The sequence below is a fragment of the Dipteris shenzhenensis genome, chromosome 15, assembly GCF_047967505.1.
Source record: "Dipteris shenzhenensis isolate YYH24624 ecotype China chromosome 15, Dip_SZ_1.0, whole genome shotgun sequence".
Lineage (NCBI taxonomy): Eukaryota > Viridiplantae > Streptophyta > Polypodiopsida > Gleicheniales > Dipteridaceae > Dipteris > Dipteris shenzhenensis.
In genome coordinates, this window is record NC_141610.1 from 3,566,556 (window position 1) to 3,586,251 (window position 19,696).

Here is a 19,696-nt window from a genome sequence, read left to right on the forward strand (position 1 = left end):
CTGAAAGGATCCCCACACCTGCTCAAAGGGAGGCCCTGTCAGAAGGAATCCCAATGACCGGGACCCCTAAGGTGGAGGGCACAAACTCCTCATCATCCACGAAAGTCGCCGAATCTGCCAGTGCCGAAAAAGAATTCCTGATAAGCAAGTCTGATCGAGGAGTGCGAAGAAGACTTGCACTCGTGGAAGATGGAGGAGAAGGACCTGCCAGGCCTCTATCAGCAGAACTGGAGCTGAGGGTTGAGGAGGCCTGTGGCTGGGGTGAAGAGGAATCAGGAGCCCTCATCTGAGCCTGCACTTTCTCGGTTGTCCTGATTGTGGCAGGAACAGTCTGCGGGGAAGTACCTGTAGCCCCCTCGTGGTCAGAAACCAAGGGGTCAGAAACCAAAGTGTCTGTGGCTGGTGGATCTAAAGGCCCCTTCTGATATGAAACTATAGTGTCTGGGGCTGCAGCAACATCCACCTCTAGAGTCTGGAAGGCGTCTGTCTGAATAGGATCAAAAGTCTCCTCCTGAGGTAAGGGAGCCACTCTGATAGCTCTCCATCGTGGTACTGGGTGTGCTGCGGGCATTGGGAGTAGGGCGCCCTGTTGCTCTTGGTGGTCCTGGAGTGCGTGGTACAGGGTGCTGAGGAGGTGCAGTCGTGGTAGTACGTGAAGGAGCCGCACCAAAAGACCTCTTGGGTCTTTTTCTCTTCCTTAGGCAGTCTCTAGCAAAGTGCTCAAGGGTCCTACAAATCCTGCACTGGTCCTGTCTACCTAAAATCTCGACTCTCTGTCGAAAGAGAGAGCCATCTGGACGCTGAAGCATAATGTGGTCATCTAAGATGTTAGGGTCAGAGACAATGACCCTAACACGAGGCACCCCGTTTGCACCGACTGCCTCTATCAGTGACCACTCCGAATGTGGCTCCGATAATGGCAGGCAGTCGATGGTAGACCTGAGGAAGACCAGGAAATCTAATGAACAGTGATGTGACCTACTTGTCCTCCTCGACCGGATCGAAGCCCAATGTGTAGGGTAAAAGAAAGATCCTCCTCGAACCCAAAGCCAGGGGATTAGCTTTGAGAACAAGGGTTGTGGACTCGTGGGAGTCGAAAACCACTTGGAAGAATCCATGTCCCAAAAGTCGAATATCCTTGAGGTGTGGGGCGAGGTCTCCTGGTAACGCTGCTAGCATCCAGTCTCTAGCCTGTGATCTGGAAGGGTGTGACCCAAAGATGCGGGCGAAAAGTGATGTGGAGCCCTCTAATTCCACATCTTTCTTGAGCTGCTGCAACTCGTCTTCTGAAAAAATGACGGTTCTCGCGGCCGGTGGAAGTGGACGGAGATTGGCTGAATGGGGATCCATTCGTCAATCGATGTGAAAAGGCCGATTCCAACACTGAAAAAGCTCCGTCCGTGAAACTACTGCCCAGGACGCCCTAAACGCGGGCGCAGGGAGAAGGAGAAAGAGAGGGTAGGAGAGAGGGGAAGGGAAGGATAGGATAGACTGAAGGGGGAGACGAAGGTAGGCTGAGGGGGAGGCATGGGGAGCTGAGTTAGGAAGGAAGGGGGCGGGGAGGGAGAGGGAGGAGGGTTTTTTTTTTTTTTTTTAACTCTTTTTTTTTTTTTTTTTTTTTTTGGGGGGGGGGGGGGGGGGGTTCTCCTTGGGGGGGGGATAGGAGGGAGGGAAAGGGAGGGCAGGGGAGAGGAAGGAGGGGGAGGGGGAGAGAAAAGGAGGGCGGGTTAGGAGAGAGGGAAAGGGAGGGCGGGGGAGAGGAAAGGATGGGGGAGGGGGAGAGCAGCGGGGGGGGGGAGAGGGAGGGCGAGGGAGGGGGGCAAAATCCCTATGGTTTGCAGCAATCTGATGTTATTCCGGGGCAGAATCAAGGGAATAATTTTCGGTCTATAGTTTCTAGCAGTTTGATGCAGCGTATATTGGAGGAAATTTTTTTGAGTCATCTAAGATACGTCGGGCTGCAAGTTTTCAGAAGGACAATGCTCTCCAGTGGTGGACCACTATGCTTATGTAGAACACCGCACCTACTACTTGGGTAAGCTTTAAACAAGTCTTTTCAGCTGCGTGGCTTACCACAACTTTTGAGGTTGACATCATAACTGCCTGACATGAACTGAATTCAAACAACTACTGAGATCTTGAGGAGTACAATAGTCAATTTTGGGCGGCTTTTTTCCCTGTAAGCTCCTATCGCCATGTTTGTTTCTCTGAGCAGGTAGAGAAGTATTGATGTGGCTTACCAAAAGAGCTTAGAGACTAATGTACGAAAACAAAGATTTCTAACATGTCTCAATTGATTGAGAATGCTAATACAGCATATGTCTTAATGCAGGGAAAGACTTCTGGATTCAAGGGTGATTAGAAGCACTAAGTCAAGATGAACAGCACAGAGAAGAAGTTTGGGTCTCGTTTTTTCAAGATAGAGAAGAAGGCCAACGACCAGAAAGCTGCGTTTGTTGCAGGGCAGCGGCAAAAGAATAAGAAAGCGGTTGCTTATTTATCTCCGGAAGAGGTGAAGTCTTTGTATGAGGAAAAGAAGTGTTTTAAATGCAAGGAACCCGGACACATATCCAAGGATTGCCCAAAGTTGAAAGAGGAGAAGGCTGATGCAAATAAGAAGTGATCCAAAAGGGAAAGAAATCGAAGACCATGGCTAGTTTGATGCCAGATGTAATCATTGAACAGCCCTAGGGTGAAGAAATAGGGCTTGGGGTAAGATTCGGGATCAAACAGCCCTCATCTTCTTTGATCCTGGCGCAAAGGCCAATTTTATCTCTCCAGATATGGTAGCCAGGTTGGGGATCCGTGCAAATGAGATGGGACTGAGTTGTGAAGCCGGCATGGCTAATCTAGAGTTTAGCACTCCTGTCACTCCCATTATAGGGAAGCTTCGCTTGCATATTCAGTCTTTGGTGAACAGCGAAGACTTCTATATCATGCCTCTCTCCGGTTGTGATGTTTTGTTGGGAATTTCATGGATGCACCGCTTGGATGCAGTGATAGAAGCCAAAAAGAGAAAAATTACAGTTTGTCATAAAGGGAAGACCCATGTAATTGATGCTAAATTGAAAGGGGAATGTGTCCCAATTGTAACGGCTTCTTCCATTAATTCCATAATGAAAACTCATATTTCAGCGTACATGGTTTGTGCTAGGGAGGCTCCTCTAGTGAATGAAGAGCATATTATTTCTCATATGGATAGAGAAAGAGCTGTCTTTTTAAATCAGTTTTCAGATTGTTTTTCAAATGAATTGCCTAGTGAGATTCCATCAGAAAAACCAAAGGATCATGGGATTGATATTGTGCCTGGCAGTAGTCCACCTAAAACCACCCTACAAGGTCAGTGCGGCACAGCAAGAGAAGATCATGAGTCACGTCAATGAACTTTTGGAAAAGGGGTTGATTCAGCCAAGTTTGTCACCTTATTGTTCTCTAGTCCTGTTGATGCGAAAGAAAGATGGTTCCTCGCGTATGTGTATTGACTACAGTGCCTTGAACAAGATCACTATTAAGAACCGCTTCCCGATACCCAGGATAGATGATATTCTAGATAGTTTGAAAGGGAGTATTCTCCCTCATTGATTTAAAGAGTTCAGGTTCGCATCCGCCCAAAAAATGTACATAAGACGGCGTTCAAGACTTCTTTTGGGTTGTATGAGTTCTTGGTCGTGTCTTTCAAACTCACTAATGCTCCTGCGAAATTTAATCGCATGATGGACATGATCTTTCGGATTGTGATTTCTCCACAGGCTGGATTTTGTTTGTGGTCCCCAGAAGTGTGGCGATTTCTCCTACAGGCTGTTTTCTCTGATTTCTCAGCTCCAGAAAGAGAGGCGACTCATGTGGTTGCTTCATGGGCTGCAAAGAGGCTACCAAAGATGGGGCGAAATGCTTTCTAGCTGATTCCTATCAATTTCTATTTCGAGATCTTTTCCAAGTGGGACGACCTGTTTTTTGAGCTAACTTTGGGCTGCGCTAGGGCCGAATCATCTGTTCTTCACTGGATTCAGGGTTTTCCAGTTCAAACGACCCGATTCCTATGGATTTTGGGTAGAGGAAGGCTGGTCTTTGCCTGTTTTTGTCATTTCCGGACGGTTGTTGGCTGGTTATTGTGTTTGGGATTGTATCCAGGCCGAGGAAGGCTGATTTATGTTGTTGGGCACTGGCTAGGGCAACTACAGATAGGGGTGACCTGTGTTGGAAGGGTTTCTTGGCTGGTTGTGCTAGAGTTTTAGCTGTCTTGGGCTTTTCTGCAGCTGTTTAGCCGTGTCTGGCTGGTTGGGCACTTGGCTGTGCATGTGCAGTGGGCAGAGAGATAGCTTATGCCTTTGGGTTTTGTTGCACGCTTGGTCGGAAAGAAGAGCGCGTGATTGCCTAGTGATTGGATGCATATTCGCCATATAAAGCTGAGCAGGAATTGCAGGGTGTGCATGGTATTGGAATCTGTGGGCAGTGGTTTACGTGTGGTGCAGCTTTCAGGAGACCTTGTAATCAGCTCTTCGCTTTATATGAACATTAAAGAAATATTGCAAGGGGCGCGAGTGTTTGGGGCCAGTCAGTGTCTTTGTTTCTGAGTAGGAGCGCTCTAGCTCCCTGTGATTTAATATGTGGTGATTAATAATTTGATTATTTATTGTGTATGATGTGGTTAAAGTGGATTCTACCACCCTTTGATTAATGAATGCTAGACGTGTGATTGCCTTGGGTCTCTTGGGCATGGAAGTATGGCCATGTAGGGTGGTTAGTGAATGCTGGACATGTGATTGCCTTGGGTCTCTTGGGCACGGAAGTATGGCCATGTGTGCGGGACTAGCGGAATTGAAATTCCTAGTGAGTTCCTAAAAATTGTGAATGTGCAGGCCAATTACTGAGCTTTGGGTTCAAGGAGGATTTTTCTTTTGCCCTACACCTTGGGCTTCGATCCGGTGGAGGAGGACAGTCAGGTCACATCACTGTTCATTAGGTTTCCTGGTCTTCCTCAGGTTTACCATCAACTTCTTGCTACTATCGGAGCCACTTTCGGGGTGGTCACTGAGATTCCCCCCCTTCCTGGCATGCCTTCTTCCTCGGCAAAGGCAGTCAGAGCGGACGAGGTGCCTCAAGTTAGGGTCATTGTCTCTGATCCTAACATCTCAGATGACCACATCATGATTCAACGTCCAAATGACTCTCTCTTTTGACAGAGAATCGAGATTACAGGTAGACAGGATCAGTGCAGGATCTGCAGGACCCTTGGGCACTTTGCTAGAGATTGCCCAAGGAAGAGAAAAAGACCCAAGAGGTCTTCTGGTGCGGCTCCTTCACGTACTACCCCGTCTGCACCTCCCCTGCGGCCTGTACCACGCACTCGAGGACTACCAGGAGTAGCAGGATGCCCTGCTTCGCGCACCCCAGGACCACCAGGGGCAGCAGGGTGCCCAAAGCCTGCAGCACTCCCAGTACCACGTTGGAGAGCGGTTAGAGTGGCTTCTTTACATCAGGAGGAGACCCTTGATCCGGTTCAGACAGATGCCATCCAGACTCCAGAGGTGGATGCTGTTGCAGCCCCAGATACTACAGTTCCACTTCAAGAGGGGCCTTCAGATGCACCAGCCCCAGTCATTTTCGTTTTTGATCACGAGGGGGCTACCAATACTTCTCCCCCTCAGACTGTTCATGCCACAGCTGAGGGAGTGTTTGCACAGATGAGGACTCCAGATCCTTCTTCAACCCAGCCACAGGCCTCCTCAGCTTCTAGCTCCAGATCTACTGATAGAGGCTTGGCAGGTGCTTCTCCTCCTCCACGAGTGCAGGTCTTCTTCGCACTCCTCGGCCAGACTTGCCTTCTTAGGAACTCTTTTTCGACATTGGCTGATTCAGCGACTTTCATGGATGATGAGGAGTTTGTGCCCACCACCTTAGGGGTCTCGGTCATTGGGATTCCTTTTGACAGGGCCTCCCCCTCAGCAGGTGTAGGGATCCTTTCACCTATTGAGTTTCCTGCCCTCAGCAGGAGTGTTGGCCCAGGGGAAGCTGGTCTCCTCTACTAGGTCGGGTAAGCCTTTATATCCAGCATCCTCTTGTCGATGAGGATGTTTAGCTAGAACATACAGGGCCTAGGCGGAGTTCCACACCGTCGCCGTAGGCAGCTGATCCGGAATCAGCTTCATCCAGGTGTCACTTGAGGTGCTATTGATATCCCTTTTATCCAGGAACACAAGTTGGATGCCAATGATTGCTCTAAGTTTGGCAAACTGCTTTCTGGTCATACTTTCTGGTCGCCTGCCTTGGGCACCAGGGGGGGCACTTCTATTACCAGCAAAGGGGTATAAATCATACAATCCGCTATGGGCTGAAGCAAAGGGCTCGCTAAGGCCCTTGCTGAAAGCTAAAGTGCTAAACTAGTGAGCAACATAGCAGAGTAGCAAAATAGCAGAAGAGTATCAGGTGCTCAGAGCTAACACTCCTAATACACGCGCAAGTACTCTGGTGGCTCTCTGATGGGATGTGAGGAGCTCTCATATCTATGTCTGTTGAGCTGTCTCTCAATGCGGTGGAGGGTGTGGTCTCCGTGATCTCTGTATCCGATGGGCTACGTCAAGGGTAACGCCTCATCTCTGGCGGTCTTCTTTGAGGAGGGCTGAAATAGACCGGAACTTGATCATGCGTGCTCTGGTCACTCTCCCTGTAGCATGTGGAGTGTGTGCCTCTCATCTGGCAGCATCGTGGTGGAGACTCTCACTACTGATCCATGATGCTCTCATCTCATCAAGCTCTTCTCTCTTGGCCTTCTTGGAAGCTGACTCTGATGCATAGAAATCTGTAACACGTGTTTGTGATCTGTCGATCTCGGTGACCTATGGCATCCCCCTGTTGCTCTCTGGTCTGTCGCATCAATATATCTCTCTGCCGTTGCATCTCAATCAGATAGAGCCCAACACAAACCTGGTCGAGAAAATGGATAAACCGTGTAAGTGGACCAAAGCCATGCCCCTCCTAAAAGAGGCAATGATATCACCCTCGGATCTCATAGTAGACGGGAAAACACATAGAAAGTGCTCCTCTGTCTCGACCTCCTCTAGCCGGTATAGTGTGTAGATCCTCTACTCTCTGGGTATGCATGTAGCTCTCCTTGCCTCAATCCTCAGCTAATGTGACGAGACTTGTAACTCCTGATGGCGATCCTCAATGCATGTGAGACTCTGCTATCCTTAAGATACTGAGGTCTGATGACGAGACCATGTTCTGAGACCCTCAGGAAGTGGTCATGGTAGAACTGTAGAACTGGATCTTGGTGGGGAACTCCTCTCCCCTTAAGCCCAAGATGTATGGAGCTGGAGGAGGTCCAACCGTATTATATGGTTGATCTCATCTCATGGCATCATCTTGGGTGGTGCATCCATGCTGTACTGAAATGGGGAAGTTTGTCCATCTGAATGCCATGAATACAAACCATATAGATACCTGTGCGTACCATGCTGTATCAACACCGCTCTCTGCCAATTGCCTGGAAGACTCCAATGTTAGCTTTGGTGATCTCCACTGGGGTAAGGCCGAGACTCTGTGGAGGAATGTCAGTATTTGAAAGAAGGCATCAAACCAATAGAGGGATCATGGCGAACTCTACCTGTATAATTTGATGGGGGACTGAGGGCTTACTTCAAATCATCCTAGATCCCATAGTCACCTATAGCCTCTCAAATCTCTTCCACTCTATTGCTGAAATGTCACTCCCCTAAAAAGGTGCTGCATACATGGCAATTGACGATCTCATTAGGGTGTCAAAAGCCAACCCTTTGTTGGAGAGTCTTGGAAGTATGCTTGGAAGCACCGCCTCTCTAGTCGGGCCAGAGCACCCCGTCCTCGTGTGAGTCGTGCTGTGGATCATCGTGAAACCTGGTTCGGTGAACACTACCCCCCAAATATGTGTAAGAGTACACTATCTCCACTAGCTCATCTCAGTACGTGAAGCTATGGCGACGAGACACTACTCGCGAGGTGTTGAAGATCATAACCTTGGTTTTTCCAAGGTTAACTATCACGTCTCTCTCTTTGCATAACATTTCCAGAGCCTCTAGATGTTTCTGCAATTCCTCTGCTAAGGATGATATGAGAACTATGTCATCTGCGTACAGCAGTATCTACACCATCAGGTCAGCCAAAAGTGAACCCTCTCCACCTAGGCGATCTACAAAGGATGTAATCTCATCAATATAGAGCCCGAAGAGAGTCGGTGAGAGGGGGCAGCCTTGCTTCACTCCGATAGTTCTCTTAACCCAATCTGATAGACCTCCTGGGGCACGTACCCTCCATTTGATGAAAGTTTATTAAAAGACTCCGAAAGACCGAAGGGTCTATGAGATTGAATGAACCTAATACAACAAACTGAAGGGGTGGATCCTCTCAGCGGGCATCAAGACCGTCACAAATACAAAAAAAGAGCCATAATCATGGCTAGCGGCAATATGATGATAGACTAAAAGTTGATGGAGACATCAAGCCTAAGAGGGGCTGCGGTGGCATAAACCATGGGATAGAGCGCTGACGATTGTCGGTGTGTGTGGGGCTGTGGTGGCATAAACCATGTGATAGAGTTGTTGACGGTTGATGATCTACGATGTATGGGGCTGTGGTGGCATAAACCGTGTGATAGAGCATTGACGGTTGTCAGTGTGTGTGGTCCCTTGTGGTCTCCTAGCTATGGCCTCCGCCGGCGAACAAGTGCCACTATCACTCCCATCGGCCATCGGCCATGCCCCTGATCTGGCAATAATGGAGGGAAGGTGATTCTAGTGTCAGCAACAATGACCCTAACTGTTGGGACCCCATCAGCGTTGATTGCCTCTGTTGTGGAAGAATATAAACCAGGGAGGGGTGGGAACCTGTGTGATCAAATTGAAAGAGATTGCAATCATGGCCAAGAGATGGTGGTAGACTTGGGGACGACCGGGGAACCTGAGAAAGGAGGAGTGACTTATTCGTCCTCCTCCACTAGGTTGAACCTCAGTGAGAAAGGTGACAGGAGATTATCCTAGAGCAAGTGCTAAAGGGATATAGCCTACAGCATCATAGCTGCAACTTTAGGGGAATCAAAGAACGGTGTCGAGAAAGGTCAAAAGGAAGGGCAGCAAGGATCCAGTCCCAAAGCCAAAGTCTTGGAGGGGTGGTTTCCATGGATGCGTTTAGAGAGGGAGCTTTCAAGTTCAATGTCCTTTTAAAGCTGCTGCAGCTTGTCTTTGGAAAAATTTCATATTCTCACGGCCAGTGGAAGGGGATGAGGATTGTTTGAATGAATAGCCATTTTCCAAGCATGGATGGAGGGCCAACTTGAAAACTTTTGAATGTTCGTCCATCACTTGCAAGCGTCACTGGGAAAGCGATGTTCTTTTGTCCTTGGGGACCATTTATGCACAGAGGCTGACACTCTTGCTTCCATTTGGGCAGAGATTATCTTCACTCTTAGGAGTCAGTGGGAGAGGTGTACAGGCACCTCTTTGGCAGCTCGTGGGAGACTTATATCCTTCATGAGGACATGGGACTGCTCTTTATTTTTTCACTTGACCCCTTTTGGGATGTCGTGGCATTTTAGACCACCCCCATGGCTTTCTTGCCACATTGTTGAGGCTAGGGATAGAGTACTTTCTCTCGCACCTGTTGTATGATTTGTTTTGAATGGAATATATCACTCTTTATTTAAGCGTCGCTGGGAAAGGGAAAAAATAAAAACAAAAAAACAGGTGAAAGAGAAGAGTCAGTGTGAGAATGTGTGCAAGTGTAAGCAGAGAATAAGTGAAGGCTGAGTGTTCGAGTGTAAGCGGAGTGTGTGTAAATGGAGAAAAAGTGTGTGTGAGTGTAAGCAGAGAATAAGTGCGGGTATGTGAAGGCTGAGTGTTTGAGTGTGAGTGAGATGAGTGTGTGACTGTGAGTGGAGTGTGTGAGTGGGTGGAGAAGTATTGTGGGTATGGGAAGGCTGAGTGTGTGTGTGTGAGTGTGTGAATGGAGAAGAAGAGCAGGTATTGGGGGGGTGAGTGTGAGTATGAGCAGAGAGGGTGAGCGTGGAGTTTGAGACTGTGTAAGTGCGAGCAGAAGGCAATCAGGAGAGGGAGAGGTACAGTTAGAAGCGGAGAGGCAGAGCAGGGAGTGGAAGAATAGAAGGCAGGGTGGAGAAGATATATGGGAAGAGCAAGGCGTAGAGCAGTATGGGCGGGATCAGAAGGCAGACAAAAGAGGAGGGTATGCTGCAGGTGACGGGGAGGAGGAGCAGTCTTTGTGCGCAACCACAGCTGTAACTCTTCGTGTTGTCGCAATTTTCCATGTGACAATAGCAACATCATTAGTTAGAACATGTTGAGATCAATTTTCAGGCTCAGTAATTTAAAAAGTATATTGTTTTTTGTATTTTTTAGATTGATACTTCAAAGTTGTAACGTTGGCATTCATGAGAAATGCTGCAGGTACTGGAACCTGGAGCAACAAAAGATGCTATCCAACTTCTAAGGGAGTTTCTGGGCCGGGATCCGACTGTCGATGCGTACTTAAGATTGAATGGACTAGATGCTGCATCATTGATACATTGACAATTGCAGTGTATCAGATTTCAGCATTTTCAAGGGAAGTTTTGATCTGGTATATACTTCTCTCTTATATTTGATGCTCTGAATCACAATCCTTATCTATTTTTGTTTGACGAAATAGCTTTCACCCATTTTCCTCGTTAGAGCAGTAGATTTCTCAAGTGTCAAGTGCCTTTGCTTTATTATGATCATGTTCTGGATTTCTATTTTGGGCAGAAAATAGAAATCCAAAACATGATCATAATAAAGCAAAGGCACTTGACACTCAATATGAACTCAAAATGAACTCCATTCCAAATGGGATTTGTACAGGTAGATGCGAATTTCACCTAAGGCTTGGTATATGAGGAGCTAGGATTCTGGATATACATCTGGTTTGATTTCATGTCCTATTGTAGCAGAGATATATGATTCAGAGGGCTTTTTTCTTGAAATAACCTCTTTGCTATCATATGATGGTCATGCCAGCACCATTTTGCAACGCAGTAGATTTACCTGTGATCGTAAGATGTTTTTGACCAGCAAAGAGTGGAGTGTGGGGGTGTGTTCGTGGAGCTGATAAAGCTTTGAACTTTTATTTTGGGTGACCAAGTTTTTTGTTTGCTTGCAAGCCTGGACATGAGGGCACTCGATGGGTTCATACATGGCAAGATGCATCCTCTATCACGGATGTGAATGCTGCCCATGTGCCTTTAAAGTGTTTCTTCTGACGTATCACTGCGGTATATAAGATGCTTAATTCTTCCATGCCATGTATAAATATCTGAATATTGACATCCAATGGAATTCTAGTTGTGAAGTGGAATGTGAGAGGTCACCTTCCTTTGAGTGGTCCCCTGGTTTATTGGGAATGAGCAGATTCGAATACATTTTCAGAAACTGTTAAAGCACTATTTTTTTCCAATTTTGCTACAATGAGAGAGCCTGTGGTATATGAACAAAGTGTGGCCGGCTCGATAACCATTTTTGTGTGGAGTGTACAACTACAGAGGCAGAGAAGATCCACGAATCAAGTTGAAGTCTCACTAGCTGGAATGGATCAAATGAAGATGACCACTCTGCTGGCACAGAAGGCAGAGATGGAGGATGTCCAAAGGAAATAGTTCAATTGAAACGATTTACTCGCCAGTCAATGTAACAGTTTTCCATCAACTAAGCGGACCCATTAATATGATTCAATGGAGATTTTGATGTTTTAATCTCATCAATGCTTCTTGAAATCATTGAAGAGGCTTTCCTGTAACGTTGGGGTTGTAAATGATTGAAGCTCGTGACAAGTTAGAAAATACACATTTCGAGATTCTGAGAACTAACGAAAGGCTACAAAAATCCAATGCCCTTTCTATTCATGGCTAGATCTTCTGTGCAAACAATTGTAATGCATGTTGCCCCATTGTAATAACATGCATTTGTGTCATATGGGCTAGGAAAAATACATATTGGAGTCTAGAACCAAGCCATATTATGTGGAATAGTCTCCTTAGGCCTTCGCAGTCTTGTTAGCTATATGATGGGTTTAGTAGAGCTTCTGTTTGATTCGGTGTGTACATGCATGCACACGTCTGTGTTTCCATGTATTGTAAACTTCTTGATTTATGAGAAAATCGATAAATTGGAGAACGTCTGAAAGAATGCTACAATAGAGGCATAGTTTACATTGGAAGTCATGGTGGACAACAAAGTGAATTGAATACATCATAGGACTGAATCTCATGATCGTATTTTGGAAGCCTAAAAAATGGAAACAACTAGAAGCAGGCAAAAGATGATCTAAAAAGCTCGGCTCCCATTAGAGGCATAGTTTACATTGGAAGTCATGGTGGACAACAATAGGACTGAATCTCATGATCGTATTTTGGAAGCCTAAAAAATGGAAACAACTAGAAGCAGGCAAAAGATGATCTAAAAAGCTCGGCTCCCATTAGAGGCATAGTTTACATTGGAAGTCATGGTGGACAACAAAGTGAATTGAATACATCATAGGACTGAATCTCATGATCGTATTTTGGAAGCCTAAAAAATGGAAACAACTAGAAGCAGGCAAAAGATGATCTAAAAAGCTCGGCTCCCATTACAAGTCACCTTTAGGAAACTAAAAATAGGAGAAATGCTGTTGTGTATAGGAAAATTGCTACAAATGGTGGGACGCTGAAATAATCAACAGGATTTTGATGCCTCCTCATTGGATATCGTGTCATGTGAATCAGCTTTGGTCTTTGAATCGTAATGCCAAATGGTGGCGTAAAAGATTGCAGTAGCTCTCGTCATGTAAACTCTCTCTTCGTCAATCCAATGGTTGATGATCACTGTCTTCAAGGTGTACTTGAGGGATGCTTGGTGGTATTCCTTTTGGCCACCTCTTGGCACGTAAACATATTGCTCCTGCTCTATGCCATGGATGTTTGGCTCCTAGAGAATCCTTTGCTCCATCTTTTTTTGAATTGTGTTGTCACCTGTGACTTCTTACTATTTCTTCAGCGGCGCCTCCAAGCCCGCTTTCCAACTGCTTGCTTTGGCAGGCTTTTTTGGATCTTCGGCATTCACACACGAAGAGTGGAGTTTGATCTATTTTTCACATGGGTTCGATATTGGGCACTCTGGAGTGTGTGGAAAGAGGGGAACCACCAATCTATCAGATTGGGTCGAGAGCACCATTGGGGTGAAGCAGGGCTGCCCTCTCTCACCGACTCTGTTTGGACTCTACATTGGCTAGACTAGAGCGGCAGTGTTTCCAGGCGCACTTCCAGGATCCACCAACGAAGGGTTGGCTTTTCGACACACTAGTGCGGCCGACTGTTATTTATGCAACACCTTTCTGAGGGTGCGATCTTCCAAGGACAAATTGGAGGAGCTTTGAGCGGCTACAAGTGACGATGGAATCCAGGATTATCCGATGTAAGCCCTCAGCTCCACATGAGATAGTATAGGCAGAGTTCGCTATGACCCCTCTCCAGGTTGATGCCATCTTTGAGAGAGTGACTTTCATCCACAAAGTATGTGACTTACCCCAATGGAGACTTACGAGGTTGGCCCTAGTGTCATCCAGATGACTCGCAGAGAGCAGGGCAGACACATGGTATGCACACATATCTACATGGCTTGCCAAGCACGGTATCCAGATGGACAGGCTTGCCCCCTTTTAGTACAGCATGGATGCACCTCTTGAGTCGATCCCGCGAGATGGGATCAATCGTATGATACGGTTAGACCACCTCCAACTTCACATATCTCGGACTTGGGGGAGGGAACAGGAGCTCCCCACCAAGATCCAATTTTATCGCGATCACTTCATGAGAGTATCAGAGCAGGGATTCATTATCAGACCCCAATATCTCGAGGATAGAGGAATCTCTCATGCACTGAGAATTGCCATTGGTCAGATGCGGGTTTCGTCCCATTAGTTGAGGATCGAGGTAGGGAGAGCAGCAGGTATACCTAGAGAGCAACGGGTCTGCACGCTATGTACGCTAGGGGTAGTTGAGACAGAGGAGCATTTTCTTTGTGTTTGTCCAGCCTACTACCTAGAGGGGAGTGGCTTCGGTCCTGTCTCACAACTGATTCATTTCCATGACCATGTTTGTATCGAGCTTTATATGATGGAGATGCAGTAGCACAAGGAGACGCTTCTACGACAGAGCAGATACAAGACATCTTCGCAGCCCACCAGAGACATCTTTGTACCAGGCTTCAGTTTCGTCCCATCGCATGGATAGATTGATTGATATGACCCACTTTGCAGTCGTAGTTGACTATGATTATGATTCTGTTAGCATAGATTAGTACTCAGCAAGGGTCCTAGCGTACCCTTTGCTTCAGTCCATTGAGGCTTGTATGAGTTCGCTTTTCTGTGCACTTTGTCCCATAGGCCCGTGAGGCCTCCCGTGGATGTTAATGTATCTTTCTTTTCTTTCTTTCTACTATTTTCGGATGTCACTTAGGCAATCCTTTTAGGATTGCCTATCTGTTCATTAGATAGATTACATTGTCTACTTGTCTTATAATGAACTTTTTTTATCTTGTATTTGTTGATCTCCACTTTGGAGAGAGCCTCTTATAATATAAAAATACATAGATTTCACTATTTTTAAAAAAGTGTGGTTAGAGGGTGTGCATGGGAGTTTTTAATTATTGGATAATGAAACAATTACAAAGAGCCAAGAGACGATCCAACCAATTACCATGGATAGTTATGTGAGAGAGCCAAGGGGCTTTTAGCCTATTTACCTTCGTACTTAGTTGCTGTTGCCTAATAATTCGGGTTTCATAATATCGAGGTCAAATCTTGATTCGAGCATTGGGATTAAGATGGTATGCCTTTTAAGCCGAAAGGTTTTGGCTGTTTGTTTTACAGAAAATCCACGTAGGAGCTTTTGTGAGAGGAGAGGCTCTTGCAAGAGTGTTTGCGTTAATATTTTCATCCTCAACCAATCTTTCAATGGAGTGCTTATGTGCAGTATCTACCATTCAATTCCCTTTTAGATGGTCGTCTGAATCTAAAATGCTTAGTGGAAGTTTTCAAGAATTGTGCCTTGCCATCTTTTTATGATTATTCATGAGGAGTTATTTGTGTCTTCCTTAGTCTTACAAAAGACCACATAGATAATGTTGGATAATGGTTTCACTTAACCCCACATAATGGCTATCCTTAAAGCACATTCCTAGCATCATATATATTAGTGACTAACCTTACTAATTTCACTAGATTGAAGTAAGCTTGGCCTGACTTATTAGTCTTCCTATCTCATAATTATGTCAACACGCCTTAAAATATGGGAAGTGTTCAACTATTTGGGTCAACTATTAGTTGACTCCGACGGTCAGACCTGTTGTGTTATGAAAACGCCAACCCGGTCCGAGTGGTCAGACCGATCAACACTTTGGCACCCCAAGGGAACGAATTGCAAAAACTGAGAACTCCATAAGGCCTGAGAAGTCAAATACCTTGAAGGGGAGCTACTTCTATCTTAACAGAAATATTGATAGAAAAATAAATTACATCATTTTATGGCATAGCCAAGGCTGAGGACCCAAATAATGACTCGAAAGATGCTACTGAACGAGTCCTAATACTCGGATGCTGCTGCCTTTGGGCTGCATATCGCGGTAAGCCCAATCGGAAGATGTCACCTTCGGGATGCAATCATGCTAAGCTCCATCACACCGTTCGAGAGCGTGTTGAGCCGTCTAGAAAGTTGGCAATGCAAATGAAGAGGGCCTTATCTAGTAAACAAGCCGACATCCAAAGATGAAAGAGGAACCGATTGGATCCACAGAGGGTGAACGTTACCAGCTACTTACAGCTGGAGAAACTCTCGCGCATTGTATAAAAGGTCAGGTGTCATTCAGAAATCTCTGACTCATCACTGTTGGTCGAATCGGCCGTTAGTGCAATAGGTCGTTGATCGGGTGGTAGAGGCGCCCTCTGTTGTGGAGGTGAAACGGTTGGCAGATTCGATGCTGCTGGTGGAAGTGGCGGCGACACCTGAGGTAGAGCAACCCAGTTGCATGCGTGTATCTGTGAAAATCTGGAGAGCATCAGATACCACAAGGGGGTTTGGTATCTGTGCGTGTCGCCAATTATGCATGGGCTGGATGCCTGTGCAGACATTGTTTCAACAATCTGTCGGCTAAAGACCCGGGAAGTGCTAAGGTTTTGTTGGAGTTGTTTCTCGAGCACAAGTTGGGTGTTCGCATCATGCGGACCATTGCTGCTATCCTCCTGTACTTGGTGTAGAACCGTCTCGGAGAGAGTGAGCTATTGCGCTCGCTTTTGTGGTGGAGGGGGAGGAGGGGTTGGCTTTGCTAGTCGGACTGGAGGTGACTCATCAACCGGTGTCTCTTTTGGATGATTAGGGTCTCCTTTGCTCCTCGTTTTGGCTCTCTTCTTCTGCTGGACCATGTTGCTCTACTTGAGCGTCTTGATCTGTTACTTCAACTCGTGCTCCCGTTCTGCCCAACTCTTGGACTCAAGACCGAAATGTATCTTGGCTGCCTTGAGTTGGTCCTTGGCATCGTCCTAGTTGTGTTGGAGGACCATAATGTGCTCGCATAGGGGCTTTTCCCTTGGTGAGGGACAGGGTTGCTTGCTTCTAGCTACTGGCACCTGGTGCAGGCATAGCATCTTGATCCTAGGTGGAAGGCTGGGCATCTGACCCAATGATTGCAATGATTCCTGTGGATGGTGAGCAGACACACTGTCCTCGTCTACATCTGGATCCATCTCGTCTTGGCTAACAACGGCCATTTGGGTGCCCGGATGAGTTGTAGGCGCTCAATGTGTTGTTTCCACTTCTGGGCCTGCTCTTCTGTAACGAGCAAACAGAGCTCTGTCAACGTGTTGGCATCCATGGGGCTGCCTCTTCAATCGCGTTTTAGGTGCTACGGAGCTGCGTCTCCTAGAGGAGGGTTGAGTTGTTGTGTCTACATGTTACTTGCTGAGGCTCTCCAGCATGTGGACATGCTCCTCTCCAGCTTGCTGCTTCGTGTGCTTAAGGCTTTCCACCTCTTGTAACAGCTAAGAGACCCTGGCGCAGACATGCCATGTCCTATTTCTGTTGCCGTAGCCTGCTCTTGGCCTTTGCTAGCTCTTGGCAAAGGCGCTCCGTTTGGTCGATGGCCAGGTACTCCGTGAGGTACTCGGCGCAACGTCGGGCCACCTCAACATTATCGACGGGCGCAGACGTGGGATCTCGGTTGGAATTGCCAATTGGGTGAGAGGCACTATGATAGAGAGCTTCGATTGTGCCTCCTTGTCCGTGTCTAACCTTGAGTGCTTGCTGCCGACAGTGGTGGCAGATGTCTCAATGATGGGGCCTTGCTGGGCCTTCCTCTTGAACAGTGCCTTGATGGGGTTGCTGAGCGTGGGGATCGCCCCTTTGGTGGTCTTCATAGCCACGATCATCAGGGGAGGCTGAATAGACACAAAAGCGAGTGGTATGATCAAAAGTGTTTGAGGAATAGACAGACGAATGGCTAGTTGGGATGGGGGAGCTGAGGCATTCAAAATAGGGGGAAGGGGTGCTAGAACAGTCGGGCTTGTCAAGGAAGGTAAGGGACGTGCCGTAGAGCAGGTCATTATTTCAAGACCAATGGGCAAGGGGAATGAAGCGACTGGCTAGAAGTCGTCATCGACAGAGGCCTCGGAGCCAAGGGTCTTGTCGGGGTTGGTGTCCTCCAACTCGATGTTTCTGGCGGTCTTCTTGTTGCATGTGGTCTTCTTCTCTAGCGTGCGCTTTGAAGCCTTGGACGTTTGTTGGGTTGGCCTCCAATGCGCCGTGTGTTGGTGATATTGAGAAGGGAAACAAGATGAGTAAACCTAGCCGATGCAGCTATGAGCATACGCCTGCTCTATGAGGAATTGCACCTCATTGAGGAAGCACTCCAGGAATAGCTGTGCCCATGCCATTGGCTTTCCTTCCTTTGCCTGCATCAACCACCCTGTTGCAACAGCCAATATGTTAGCACTTTTTGCTTGCAACCAAATCAGTTCAAGAAATAAACAAGGGATGAGAGTAGGATTGGCGTGGTTGTTGAGGAGGTGCTCTTGGGCGGCTTTCTTGCCAAACAACATCTTCATATCATTGGGCTTGGCACTAGAGCAGCGAACTTTGTTGTTTAGAGGGAGACGAAGCACTAAGGCAACCAACTTCGAATTGAGCATGTATTCCTCAGAGGCGACTTGAACTATCTTCCTTTGTTGGAGATGTGTTGTAATGTTATTGGCCTTGGGGTGAACAGGGAGGATTGTGCTCCATGGCAGGTTCGTTGTGTCTCTAAGTCGTGTTGTCGTCAGCCATTCCTCTACACTAGGTGTTGTAGCGGCAAAGGTTGACAGCTTAGTATAAACCACCATGGTGGGACCTGGAAGGATCTAAGGCAGAGGACAAGAGAGTGTGAAGAGCAAGAAGAGTGGATTTGTGAGGAGCACAGTTACAAGGGACAAAGGGAATGAGTGACGTCAAGGAAGAATAGGCATGCAATGGCAAGGAGGCGTTTACGTGCATGTCGATTGATGATGCCTTTTTTGGGAGATTGCACCCCACGAATTGCAGTTAAGTTGGAGCACGTCCTGTCACTTGATGAGTCAGCATCTGACCAAATTAAATCCACGTGTGGCCATTACTACCAGCTCACCTTCCGATTCCTTGAGGAAAGACATATAGTGGCATAGGGCCAAAATAAGGCCCAAGGCGCGGTAGCCATTAACTAGCTTTTTGAAAAGTCGCCTTTAAGCATGCCATCATAGTAATGAATGCATGAGCCAATATGGTCCGGCCCACCGGAACTTCAGCGTGTTGGGGTGGGGTCCTGTTTGGACCGGAACAGCAATAGTACATCCTTTTCTTTGAAGGTTAGGTTCTTTACATGGTAGTCGACCCATTTCTTCCAGTGGCGTTGCACTCAACGAATCTAGTCTTGCCGAGATGTTGTGGGCTTTATCAGTTTTTACAAACATTTCATTAAAGATTTTGCCAAGATTGTAGCTCCATTTATGAATTAACTAAGAGATGTCAAGAATGGACTACTCAGCTGTCTGTTGTGCCGAAATTTATACCGTTGCTAGGGCTTCTCTTTCTGTGGTGGTATAGTTGATCTCCGCATCATTGAGTTGTCGACTGGCAAAGTAGAATGGGTAGTCTTTCTTATGTTCACCAGGTTGACAAAGCACACTCCCAATTGCATACTTGGATCCATTAATATGAACATGAAAATCAATATCCCTAATTATAGCACTATCAAGTGTGAAGTTGTAGGCATGATATTCAGTGTGCAAAAATTAAGGCATTATTTACTTGGTGCCTTGTGCATTTGATGTTGCTATTATAGGAGTTCAATTTTAAGATTATTCATAAGCCTGGTAAAACACATGTGGGAGCAGATTGTTTGTCTCGCCTACCCGCATCTGAAGATACTCAAGGAGTTGTTATTGAGCTTCCAGATGGTGAGCTCTCTACAATTGATTACTATGAACATGAGTATGTTGAATTGATGGATTACTTGTCTCATGGAACATTTCTAGACAGTATGGTGAGAGACAAGCGTAGGCAGTTAGCCTTGGAGGTTTGGAAACTCACCATAATTGGTGGGAATCTTTATTGTCAGTGTGCAAAAGGTGTTGGGTGGTGATGGGTTTTGCCACATGA

At 46.7% G+C, this 19,696-nt stretch overlaps 1 protein-coding gene across 3 annotated transcripts in view; it reads left to right on the forward strand.

Annotated features, from left to right (window-relative positions):
• The window catches only part of LOC147893218 (Zincin-like metalloproteases family protein), a 262,264-nt gene extending 250,366 nt beyond the window's left edge, over window positions 1-11,898 (forward strand). For 2 of the 3 annotated variants that reach the window (XM_087385550.1, XM_087385553.1), the window contains exons 20-21: window positions 10,434-10,605; window positions 10,866-11,898. In XM_087385550.1, coding sequence (XP_087241676.1) covers window positions 10,434-10,556 — 123 coding nt within the window. In that variant the 3' untranslated portion in view covers window positions 10,557-10,605; window positions 10,866-11,898. The remainder of the gene's footprint in view (window positions 1-10,433; window positions 10,606-10,865) is intronic. The other variant, XM_087385552.1, reaches the window with a different exon arrangement.
• Window positions 11,899-19,696: the final 7,798 nt, after the last annotated feature.